Source organism: Pipistrellus kuhlii, unplaced genomic scaffold, assembly GCF_014108245.1.
Source record: "Pipistrellus kuhlii isolate mPipKuh1 unplaced genomic scaffold, mPipKuh1.p scaffold_m20_p_13, whole genome shotgun sequence".
Taxonomy (NCBI): domain Eukaryota; kingdom Metazoa; phylum Chordata; class Mammalia; order Chiroptera; family Vespertilionidae; genus Pipistrellus; species Pipistrellus kuhlii.
This window is the reverse complement of record NW_023425438.1, coordinates 6,604,896-6,617,122: the sequence shown is the minus strand read 5'-3', so window position 1 is coordinate 6,617,122 and position 12,227 is coordinate 6,604,896. Positions and strand designations below refer to the sequence as shown.

Genomic DNA, 12,227 nt, shown 5'->3' with positions numbered 1-12,227 from the left:
TTGTTTTCTAGTGCCCTGATGAAACTCCAGAATTAAAGGCAGCCTTCAGAAAATGCACCGTTCAGTCATCTGGATTTACTGTCAAACGCTCGTCCTTAAACACGGTGAGATGGAACACCATCATGTGGTGCTCCGCTGCTCGCTTCGGGGCGCACAGAGAATCAATCGCCTTATTCAGGGGCGGTGCTCTCCTCAAAGCGGACAAGGACTTTTCAGGACTTGGTGGCATCCTCTGAACAAGTCCTCTTTGTACTAGTCATCACAAGTCGTCTTTTGTCCTTTACCTGTTGGAATCTCTGCAGATCCCTCTCCTCTCCTTTCTTGAGCATTCCGCTCGCCTCTCGTTCTTGCTTGCGCTGGGACCTAGAGCGGTTGCTCCCAATCATAGTGGGACAAGTTTCACAACCATTATACATTGTTCGTAGTTTGTCTCTCGGCCTCCACAGCCTAACACACACGTTGGGGGTCTTGTGGCCCAGCACACCCCTAATTGTTTCTCTGGAACTTGGACCCGATAGTAGCCATGATCTCTCATTTTTCTTACTTCCCCGTTCTTCCTGTCTACCAGAAAGAACTTACCAGGAAGTTCTCTTCATTCTCACTGCCTGTAGTTAACAGCGATATACTGTCCCCCACAGCTCAGAATTTATCTTCATGTCACATTCTACAAATACTTGTTGAAGATCTGCCGTATGTCAGACTCTGGGATTCAGCAAATTGTAAAAGAGGCCATTGAGTAGGATAAGACAGAAAACAAACAAAATGGGGAAGATGTAGGGTCTTAGAGAAATAAAGCAGGCCAGGGGGCGGGAATGCTGGGGAGGGTATGAAAGCCTGTTCTGTCTTCTGTTACTGAAGCCTCCCCTGCTGCTCCTTTATGTTTTGTACATGCGTAGCTTTTCGCAGCCCTGGTCACATTTCTGTAACTTGATGTGGTGGGTGTCTTTGTAAACAGCATCTGGCTGAAAGTTTCTGTTCCATCTAGAATAAGCATGTCAGACTCAAAGACTCACACGAGCCAAATAAACGAAGTTTAAGTTTATGTGGCCCGCAAAAAAATCAAAAGCTTCCATTTTTATAGAAACATAGGTTTATTTCAATAGAGACATGCTGAATACAAAGGGCTGAAATAAGTGAGTCATCGTTAACATAAAATAATAGAACCTTTTAATAAAAATTAATATTTTTTCTTGAATATTAACTTACCAGACACTGAATAACTGCACAAATTAATAAGTGTAATGCAAGTAAAGCTATTTTTGTTGTTCTCTGAAAGCAAAATATTTCCTGTTGTGCACACCAAACAAGTCAGTACAAGACCAATGATGCGGCCATCGGCTGCTAAAATACTCGCTGCTGGTATTAGTGGAGAGAAATGGTGTGCCTGCACATAAGGCGTGTAAGGGAAATGAATGCAACATGATGATAGTAATCAGTCATTAGCAAACATGTAGTTCATTATTAATAATTATGTATAATAGGATATTATAAAAGTTAAGCTACAAAATTTTTATTAAAATGCTTCTTACATACCATTATATTGGCTGGGCAGCAAAAATATTCGTTGTGGGCTGCGAGTTTGATATGCTTGATCTAGAATGTCTTTCAACTGGCAGATTTAAGCTATTTATTCTATAGAAATATTTACTACTTTTATTTATATTATCTATGGTATATTTTGTTTATCATGCATATTCTTTGCTTTTTTTGTGTGTCAAAATTCACCTTGAATTTATACCAACCAACCTAGTTATTATTATTATTTTATACTGTCAAGAATTTTAATTTTTCATATATTTGCTAGTCTTTTTGTTCACCATTTCTTTTTTTTTAAACCACTCCTTACATCTCATTTTTTCCTTCTTATTCAGTTTCCTTCTTCCCAAAATACAATTTTTAATAGTTCCTTTAGTCACATCTCTGAGTGGTAAATGTTCTCAGACTTCACCTGGAAATGTCTTTTATTCCTTCCTCATCCATGATAGTCTAATTAGAATTCTAATTTGACAGGTTTTGGGTTTTTTTTCTCAACACCCCCTATTGTTGGCTCAAGAAATGAACAACCATTCTGATTGTTGTTTCTGTGTAGTTATTTTGCTTTTGCTTTTTGTTTTAATTTTTTATTTCTCCTTAGTGTTTTGCAGTATAAGGATCCCCACCACCAAAATCAGGAGTCATTATTCCTCCTGAATCTGTGGAATTATATCTTTCATTGGTTCTAGAAAGTTCTCAACCATTGTAATTCAGTATGATCTCTTCCCATTCCTTCTATCCTCTTCTCCTAGATTCCTATTAGATTTTGTTGAGCCTTGTTATTCTGTCGTGTACGTGTGTGTAATCTTAAAGAGAGGACAGAAACATCGATATGAGAGCTAATCATCAATCGATTGCCTCCTGCATGTGTCCTGACCTGGGATTGAACCTGCCACCTTCTGATGTGCAGGTTGGCACTCCAATCAATTGAGCCACACCAGCCAGGGCTGTCCTCTGTTTTATGTTTTCTGTCTTTTAATCTATTTTATGTTTTCTATCCTTTTGTCTAAGTAATTTCTTCTGCTCTGTTTTCAGATTTACTAATTCCTCAGGTATGTTGGATCTATTAATTTATTCTTTCCATGATGTTTGCTATTTTCATTCTTTTTTTTTTTTTTTTTTTTTTTCAAATCTGCCTGTCCCTTTTATCGAATTTGTTAGGGTTTCCAAGCCCTTCATTTAAGTCTTGAGTTATTTTAAACATACATATTCTATATTTTTATTCTATATTTTGTTCTATATCTTATGTTCTTGGGGTTCTGATCCTCATTTTTTTTTTTTATGTTGGATCATTTGTTGTTTTTATAATTTTTAACTTTAACGCACCTTTAGTGAGACTTGGTTTTTCTGTGTAAATCCTGTGTGACCAAGGCTACAGGAGCAGTTGTACATTTTCTTTGGGCAAGCACCTAAGGGTATCACCAATTTTTGTATTATCAAAGTCCCCAATCTGAAGTGTAGAAAGAGAAGAAACTTTATTCAAATGAACAGTTTGCAAACTTGAGGAATGCAACCTTCAGGGAAATTGAAAGTGCACTTCATCAAAATGAAGGGAACTCTGCTTTTATGAGAGAAAGTTCCCACCTCGTTTCCTGATTGGCCCATTTTGATGCAAATGAGGAATCAAAAAACCACAGTTCTGATAGTTCCAAATAGCATGGTTCTGGTTGGTTGGAATCATGTATGCTGATTGGTCAGTGTAGATACCAATGAGGATATTGCCACGCAGTTCCCATTGGATGGGCTGATCTTAGCCCACTGGTGGAGAGAGGACACTGGGAAGTCCCTTGTAACAGTTGGCATATAAAAATTCCCAGCAGTCACACTAAAAAGAAGTAAAAAGAAACATTCATGAAATTAATATTTTTTCTTAACCCAGTATTATCCAAAATGTAAGCATTTCTATTTTTTTATTTGCATTTTAAAATTTTTTTCAATTATAGCTTACATTCAATATTAGTTGGTATTGATCAGGTGTACAGCATAGTGGTTAGACAACTGTATTCTTTACAGAGTGTCCCCCAGATATTTCCATACCCGCCCGGCACCATATACAGTTATTACAATAGTATTGACTGTATTTCCTGTGCTGTGACTGGTTTGTAACTACCATCTGTACTTCTCCATCCCATGTTAACATTTTAACATGTGATCAGTAGGAGTGTTAATGCCATACTTTACATCCTAGGTTCTCTGCACTCGGTCTTTGTGCTTCTCTGTTTGGATGGCCACAGTTCAAGTGCACCCTAGCCACATGTTGCTACGGCTGCCATATTGGGCAGTGCAGGAATAGAGAATGGCACAGGTGTGTTCTGCCCACAAACTCTAACTCCTCAGTTCTCAAAAGGCACTTCCCCTCCCCTCCAGAAAGAGGGGAGCCCTCGGGTTCATCTAACATACATGTTTCTGAGGACAGGCCCTCCCAGGGGAATACCAAGTCTGCAGCATTGTCTGCGTTTATTGGACCCCCATGGGGAGCAGGGAGGCTGGAGGCAGGCACAGGCACAGGCACAGAGCGAAGCACCACGGTGATGAGAGTCACAAAGGCTGGGGGGCGGGACTCTCCTGGGCGTCCGGGTTGTGGGCAGGCGGAGGAGGTCACTGGATTTGGTGATGGCAAGGTCATGGTTCCCTTCACCAGGGCAGTGTCCATGGAGCAGGGGTACAGCAGCCGAAGTCCTTGACGTTGGTAAAGTGACAGGGCGAGCTGGGGCATGGGCCGTTTGGCAGCGAGACCAGGGAGAGGATGCTTGAGGCGGGAGCGGGATTGGAGAAAGGGTGCTTGTTTTAAACAGTGGGACAGGTGGGACACTTACCCGCGTGTCTCATTGATGATCAAGTTCATCGTGTCATGTTGACGGCGTATCCCAATGGAGATGGCTTCTTCCAACAAGACAATGCGCCATGCCACGGTGCTCGTATTGTGCAGGAGTGGTTTCAAAAACATGAGGGAGACTTTGCCTTACTTAGGTGGCCCCCACAATCACCAGCTCTCAATCCAATGGAGCATTTGTGGGATGAAGTTAAAAGAGCCATCAGACAGCTGGTTCCACAACCATCACATCTCACAGAACTGGGCAGTGCTATTCATCAGACATGGTGTCAGATTCCCTCGCATCATCTTTCAACATCTCGTGGTGTCAATGCCAAGAAGAATCGCTGCAGTATTGAAGGCAAAAGGTGGCCCAACGAAGTACTGATGGGGTGGTCATAATAATCTGGCCCCTCGATATATGTCCCAACCTTAGAAATTATCAAATATCCAAGACTTTCCCTATTATTCTGAGGTGCAGAACAGAGAGGCCGGTGCTGGTGGGTATAATGCCACGTTCCCCAAAGCGTGGCACACGCTGCGTGTCCAGGCGGCACACAGCAGTGGCATGCAGCACCCGAGAGGACTCGCTTTAATGGTCATTTATTTCAGTGACTATTAGAGGAGACACAGCCATGGCTCCACATGAGTAAATTTGGAGAAAACGATTAGGTAAATAATAGCAGAGATGGAACATGGGTGTGGCGGAACGCGAGTGACTGAAACTTGTGAAATTTTAGTGTAAGAGGGGAGGTCTCCTTAGACGGTTCTGCTGGCTCCCATCAGAGTCAGCTGGCAACTCGGACCCGCGACACGGACCACATCGGGGTCAGAAGCGCTCCGCTCCGCCAGGCGTCAGTGCACACCGCCTCCTTGTTACCGACAGCCCGGTCTGCTAGGCACCTGTCTGCCCTGCTGGTCCAGAGCCGCAGTGGTTCCTGTGGTTCTCCCTGGCAGAACAGAATAAAATACAGCCCTCGGGGAAGCTGGGTCATTTTGAACCTGACAGAGGCACTGTTTTCTTCCTGGTAGCACCAAACCGGCCTTCCTCAATTGTTGTTGTACTGTGGGAGTGCTTTTTTTTTTTTTTTTTTTTTAGCTGCTGGCAACGTGTGCAGAAAATAGAATAGCCGCCTTCGTTATAACTACCTGTAAGCCCCCGTCTGTACAAAGTATGTAAATAGTCACAGGCCACCAGAAAGAGGAAGCCCAGCCTGATGCTGGTGTTTCCTGCCTCTGTGGCATTGTCTGTTGGTTCCCAGTACCGGCCACGCACTCCCCCAGGCTGTCCAGACGCTGCCCCTGCCCACCTGGGCACTGCCCAAGGCTGCCCCTTCCTCCTGCCACCCCCCTGACTGCCTCTCCTCCAGAGAGTACGCACTCACGCCTCCCTTTCTCTCTCCAGCTCTTAGCACCTCGTGCTGCTTGGTGCTGTTGCTGTTGGGCACTGCCTGCTTTTCCTTTCTGTCTGCGGAGGGCCTTGCTGAGCTGTTCCCCTGCCGCCGTGCATAAGCTGCTTACTGACCGGTTCTGGGTCCTGTCACCCCCAGTCTGACGTTTAGTTCAGCCCCATGTGCCTGTAAGGGAAGGTGACCAGATGTCCCGCTTTTTGGCGGGACAGCCCTGATTTTTAACGATTTGTCCTGCGGCATTTTCCAAAAATCGGGACTTTTTTAAAAAACGCCGCGGGACAAATCGTTAAAAATCGGGACGTCTGGTCACCTTACTGTGAAGTGACCCACCTCTCACCCTGACGGGAGGCGGCTCGTGTGGCTCCCAGACCACCAGTCCTCTCTCCCGGTGGGCTCAGTGGGCTTGTTGAGAACCAGTGGCCGCTGGGAACTGCAGGCTTCCTGGCGTAGCACTTGACTTGGAGAAATCTACGGAAATGTTTCTCAGGCATTTTTTAAGCAGCAGCTCCCAGTGAGAAATACATCTTCCATCCCCACGTACGCCCCTGCCTGAAGTTTTTCAGAGAGCCATGCTTGCCAGTGCTTGCACGTGACAGCTTCCGTCTGCAAAACTAAACGGACATGAGGACCCACCGCGAGCTCGGGCCCTGTGGCTTGACAAACGCTAGTCTGACGCGTGTGATTCGTTTCACCATCCCAGTATCTCTGAAAACGTCTTAAGACGGTGAGAAACTGGCAATAGATTCTTCGCAAGCGCAGCCCGGTGCCGATCGCTCTGAGATTTTTGTTTAAATCCTTCATCCTGGCCTTACCTCTTGGGAAGGAACTTGCAATGTTACAGGTGCTGCTGATTCACGGCTTTGGGGCCCCTTTGAGTGGTCATTGCCCGCAGGTTCCCACAAGGCAGCGTTTGGGAACGCAGTGCACCTGCGAGCAGATTCCGGCTTCCTGCGGAGAGGACTGACATCCTGCCCTGTCTCTCCACAGGGTGTGCTGACCTCCAGACGCTGGACACCATGCAGCCGATGGAGAGGAAGAGGCAGGGCTACATCCACGAGCTGATCCAGACCGAGGAGCGCTACGTGGACGACCTGCAGCTGGTGGTGGAGGTGAGGGTCCCGGCTGGCGGGCTCTGGGCTCGGGGAGCGAGGGGTGGGAGGCCTGCAGGCGAGGTGTCACCTCCGATGCATGGATTCACAAGCAGAGGCTCCATTCTCACCCTCTCCAAGGCTTTCTCTGCCCGCCGAGAGGGCCCCGACCTGAGGCCAACGCTCTCCCAGATTAGGTAATTCAGAGAGGAGAGGGGGGCACTCAGTCGCCCCGGTCGGAAGTGGTAGAGGCCCCGTCTGGGAAGGACAGGGTGCAGAGTAGGTGGGAGGGCACTAAAGTAAACTTCCCTGCCTCACCTTTTGGCCTAACTTTACCTACGCCGTTGTGACGCCTGACATTTTCATAAACCCTGATGTTTCCGAAGGAATTGTTAAGCAGTGGGAGTGTTCCCCTCACATTTGTATCGGTTTGGAAACCAGCGAGGGCCACATTGTAAAACAGCTCCCAACTGTCATCTGTTTACTGTTTATGTTTGTCCCTATTGTAAGGTGACCAGACGTCCCGCTTTTGGCGGGACAGTCCCGATTTTTAACGATTTGTCCCGCGTCCCGCGGCATTTTAAGAAAAGTTCTGAATCTTTCCAAAAATCGGGACTTTTTTAAAACGCCGCGGGACGCGGGACAGATTGTTGGGAATCGGGACTGTCCCGCCAAAAGCGGGACGTCTGGTCACCTTAGATTGACATCAGCAGCGGCCTCTCTGCTGACAGCAGCTGTTAGAGGAGTTCTTCAAGATGACGTGTGTTTGAGTAAATAAAGTGAGACTTGATAGTTTTGTTTCCATGGCTTTTAGTTAACTAAACCACCTATGGAGAACAGAGGGCCCCTCCACATCCCCCAACACACACACACACACACACACACAGGCTCAGCAGGTGCATCGTGTGCCTGGCCATGATAACAGCATGGAGCAGAAGCTGCGGCCTCCTGAGTTTGCTCCCCAGCCGGGTCTGCCTTTCGCCTCCCTGTCTGCGTGATTGTCGGTCTTGGGGGTGATGCAGTCTTTGCTGTTTATTTCGCTGAACAAACTGCTCAGGGAACAGCGAGGTGCTCAGCCTGACCGCAGTCCTCCTCCGGCTCTGCAGGCTCTTGGCGCAGGTGCTGTGTGCCAGGCGTCCATGTCACCCCCGTAGCGCCCAGGACAGAGTGAGAGCCGCTCCTCTGGATGAGACCGGATTCAGTCCTTAGGATCCACCCCTATGGGGGCCCCCATGGCAGTCAGTAGGGAAGTCACCGAAGTTAACCACCAGAAATACGTTTATTTTAAAAGACCATGATTTCTGAGCTTCGGTGTCAGAAGGCAGTGTTTGATTAAGGCCTCGTAGGTTGTCCAGTCACACTTAAGCTAGCTTTTCTCTTCTGTGCTTTGAACCTAGGTTTTTCAGAAACGGATGGCAGAGGCAGGCTCTCTCACTGAAGGAGAAATGGCCTTGATCTTCGTCAACTGGAAGGAGCTCATCATGTCGAACACGAAGCTGCTGAAGTGAGTGCAGGGCCACACCCCTCGTGGCCGGGACCCCCACCCGCCCCAGGCCCCAGACTGGCACACAGACTCTCCGCAGGGCTCCTTATTCAAGGACCTTCCACTGTTCTCCGCTCTCCTGGGCTCTTATTATTATTATTACGGTATGAAATGCCCTGTAACTGTAAAACACCTCGTCATTAAAGTAAAGAAATATAACCAAGAAAATACTTTGACACCAAAACCGGTTTGGCTCAATGGATAGAGCTTCGGCCTGCAGAGTGAAGGGTCCCAGGTTCGATTCCAATTAAGGGCATGTACCTTGGTTGCGGGCACATCCCCAGTCAGGGGGCTGCAAGAGGCAGCTGGTCGGTGTTTCTCTCTCATCAATGTTTCTGACACTCTATCCTTTTCCTTCCTCTCTGTAAAAAAATCAATAAAATATATTTTTTTAAAAAGAAAGAAAATACTTTGACGAGACAAAGAAATTAAAGCCTTAAAAACATATTTTTGACACTTGGCTTAATGGGTGGAGCCAGAAGTGGCAGTTCCTGCCCCACACTTAATGGCCCCTCAGGCAGCCCCTCGGGGTGATTCTCTGTCCCTGTGCCCTCCTGGAGGAGGGGCAGCGGTCCCAGCTCTGGCTGCCCCCTTCCTCCTGGGGCCCAGCAGCTGTCCTGGGCAGAGGGGCCCTCCTCCACACCTGGCCCTGTGGGCCCTGCTCCCTTTTTCTCTAAAGAATCAGAACTCGTTGGAATTTGTCCAAAGAAACTTTGCTAAGAAACTAAGGTGAAACCAAAGCAACTACAAAGGCATGGAAATGAGGCAGAAGAAACACCCACGTGTGCTGACCACGTTTGCTTATTCTTCTTTACTAACATTTCACCCGGGAGGCTTGGCCAGCAGGGCTTTCTGGCCCAGCTGCCGCCGCCGCCGCCGCCTCCTCCTCCTCCTCCTCCTCCTCCTCCTTCTCCTCCTCCTCCTCCTCTTCCTCCTGACTGTGCCGTCCGGGGCCAGAGGCTTTGCCGGACTCACTGGTTATCACTACGTCAGGCCCCCCGGGACAGTGGCTTAGCAGCAGAAGGTGAGAGAGTGTTGGTTGCAGGGCCCTGCGGGTTCGGAAGAAGACGGGGGGCGAGAAGATGCCGGTGCAGATGATCGGGGACATCCTGGCGGCCGAGCTGTCCCACATGCAGGCCTACATCCGGTTCTGCAGCTGCCAGCTCAACGGGGCCGCCCTCTTACAGCAGAAGACGGACGAGGACACAGACTTCAAAGAATTTTTAAAGGTAATGCCATTCTGGGGACCATGCATGCCAGCCCGTTCTGAGGCGGAGGGGGAGTCACAGTCACAGGGGGAGCGGGGGCAGTGGTAATCCCCATGTTTCCAAAGGAGGAACAGATATAGCAAAGAGCATTCTGATTGCTTTGTGGAGCCTTTCATGTTGAATTTATTTTTCCTGGCACTTGGCCATGATTTTGCCCATCTGAATATAGCAGAGTGCTTTTTTAAGCCTGTTTACAAAAATCAGCTACTTTATAGCCCCCAAACTCAGAATGTCACTTTCTTAATTGTGTAAATGTATTTATTTTATACCCACCGTATTCCAGAAAGAATACATAATAGCTTACTGAAGTGTATAAAATGTAGCCAGATAACATAAAACTTACAATGAGGGGATGGATAAGGAAGTGTGGGCAAAAGGAAACGAGAGGAGAAAAGCATGGTGATGCCAGGATTAGGATAATACATGGGGTGCGTGTCTGTGATCCTATACACATACTGGACATGCACACAGCTGTCCTCAGGCCTTCCAGAACGACTGGCTCCAGGTGCTGTGGCCATAACTACAAGCAGGCAGTGTGAGGGCAGGGAGCTGCTCTGCACTCAGCACCCCTGCAGTGACACGGCAGTGAGTGAGCAGAAACAGGGCAGAGGGGTTTCCGCCTAATAGCTCTTACAATAGAATTATTAAAATCTCAATTTAAAAGCAGTGGCTAGAATTAAGCATCAAATGGAAAGCAGAATCTGTCACAACCAGATACGTTTATCCCAGGAAGCAGGGAAATATGTTTAGAACAAGAAAGGCTTCAGAATGGCACAGCGAGGTTGCACTCGCAGCCCCATCAACTGCCCAGGGTGTGACGTGGGTAAGGCACTCACCGCTTGGTGCCTTTAGTCCCTTCATCTGTAAGCCTGGGGTGGCCAGACGATAGCCAGAGAGCAGCCTCTGGAAGCATCCAATAGATGCCAGTCACACTGACCTTCTTCGGATGGCCTCAGGGATGCACAGATGGTTCAGTAGAAGGCGCTGAGGACAGTTAAGGGGCTGCCTGCAAATGAACCAGAAGAAACACAAAGAAACCAAGTTTGTGGAAACAAGCACTGATCGGATTAGGTAAACGTAAAATTGTGAGTGCATCTGAATGATTTAATGTAATAATCAGCAGTAAAATAAAAAGCCGGACATTTACCTTCTAAACTTTAAAGCATAGGGAAAGGTTAAAGTGTTTGTTCAAACAGCAATGCAAATATGATGTCAGTGTCATCACAAGTGTAAAAGCAATAAAAATAAAAATAGTGTCTAGTCTTATATTGAATTGCATAGTATTGATCACATTAAAAAGCAAAATAATATAGCCATAAACTATGTTCTAAAATGTGACTTTTTTTAAAAGAGGCAGAAAATATAGACATAAAGACCTTGAAGGGGCTAGGCGTGGCTCTTCGGTCAGGCTCTGCCTTCTGGGGCTCGGCTGCACCCATTCAGTGACTCCCATGAGCCTCTCGATTGTTTTGCAGAAGCTGGCGTCTGACCCTCGATGTAAAGGCATGCCCCTTTCCAGCTTCCTGCTGAAGCCCATGCAGAGGATCACCCGCTACCCCCTCCTCATCCGCAGCGTGAGTGCCCGCCGGGGAGAGGCAGGACCCTGGGAGGGCCGCAGAGACCGACAGGGAGCTCAGCACTCCAGCCACCCTCCCCGCCCATGATCTCACTCCAGTGCCTCCTGGACCAGGCACGGAGAGAGGGAGAGTGTGTGTGTGTGTGTGTGTGTGTGTGTGCACGTGCATGTGTATGTGCACATGTGTATGCGCACCATAAACACCGAATACAATCTGAAGGGCTGAATCCTTGGAAGTGAGCAGTGAAAGGAAGCACCGGATGTCACTTGATCCTCCCCTTCACAGGAAACCCACCTCTCAGAGCCCCGAGTGTGTCTGACAGGTGAAGGCCCCCTAGGTCTCCCACCAGCAGCACAGCCTTGGGCCCCAGTCTTCCTGCTGAAACCTAAACTCATTCGCCAGCTGGGCACCCCTGCCCGGCTGTCCCGGGGCGTCCACCTCAGCTGGTGCTAAGCAGAGTTCTCATCGTCCCTCACCTCAACTTGCTGACTGCACAGTCCTCCTCACATTCCACCCATCTTTGCGACATAAGCAGTGCGGACCCCTTAGGCAGGCGTGACAAAGGATTATTCCACACACACAGTCATGGATGTGTATTAATCACCTTGCAAAGAAAAAAACAGTGAACCCCAAAAATGTTATGAACCATTGCTATCCAGCACACGCAGACACTTTTCAGAGTTGCAGCCCCTTTATACTGGAGGGTGCACCCTACAGGCACGTGGCTTCCGTTACTGGAATGGGGGGTTGGGGGAGAGGAGTAGGGAGGCACCCTTTACCATAGGCCTCTACCAGGCTGACCCCGCTGGAGAGCCTCAGAGCCCCACTGAGTTCAGGGCACGAGATCCAGGTAGTGCTCGGCACACCCTGGCTGTGTCTGTGTCACCTGTCCCCCGCAGTCTTGTGGGACAGAGGGCTAATGACTGACTTGCTCACCGTTGGTGCTCAGTGCCAGCAGGGCACCCGGCACATCTCAGCAGCCGTAGGGGAGGCA

The 12,227-nt window shown here is 48.2% G+C and overlaps 1 protein-coding gene across 5 annotated transcripts in view; it reads left to right on the top strand.

The window, feature by feature from the left end:
- ITSN2 (intersectin 2) overlaps nt 1-12,227 on the top strand; it is an 87,006-nt gene that overhangs the window by 68,100 nt on the left and 6,679 nt on the right. For all 5 annotated transcript variants that reach the window (XR_004987333.2, XM_045580502.1, XM_036434717.2 and 2 more), the window contains 4 exons: nt 6,745-6,866; nt 8,243-8,349; nt 9,434-9,617; nt 11,132-11,230. Coding sequence is in view for 4 of the 5 variants with exons in the window: in XM_045580502.1 (XP_045436458.1) it covers nt 6,745-6,866; nt 8,243-8,349; nt 9,434-9,617; nt 11,132-11,230 (512 nt within the window). In the remaining variant the exon portion in view is untranslated. The remainder of the gene's footprint in view (nt 1-6,744; nt 6,867-8,242; nt 8,350-9,433; nt 9,618-11,131; nt 11,231-12,227) is intronic.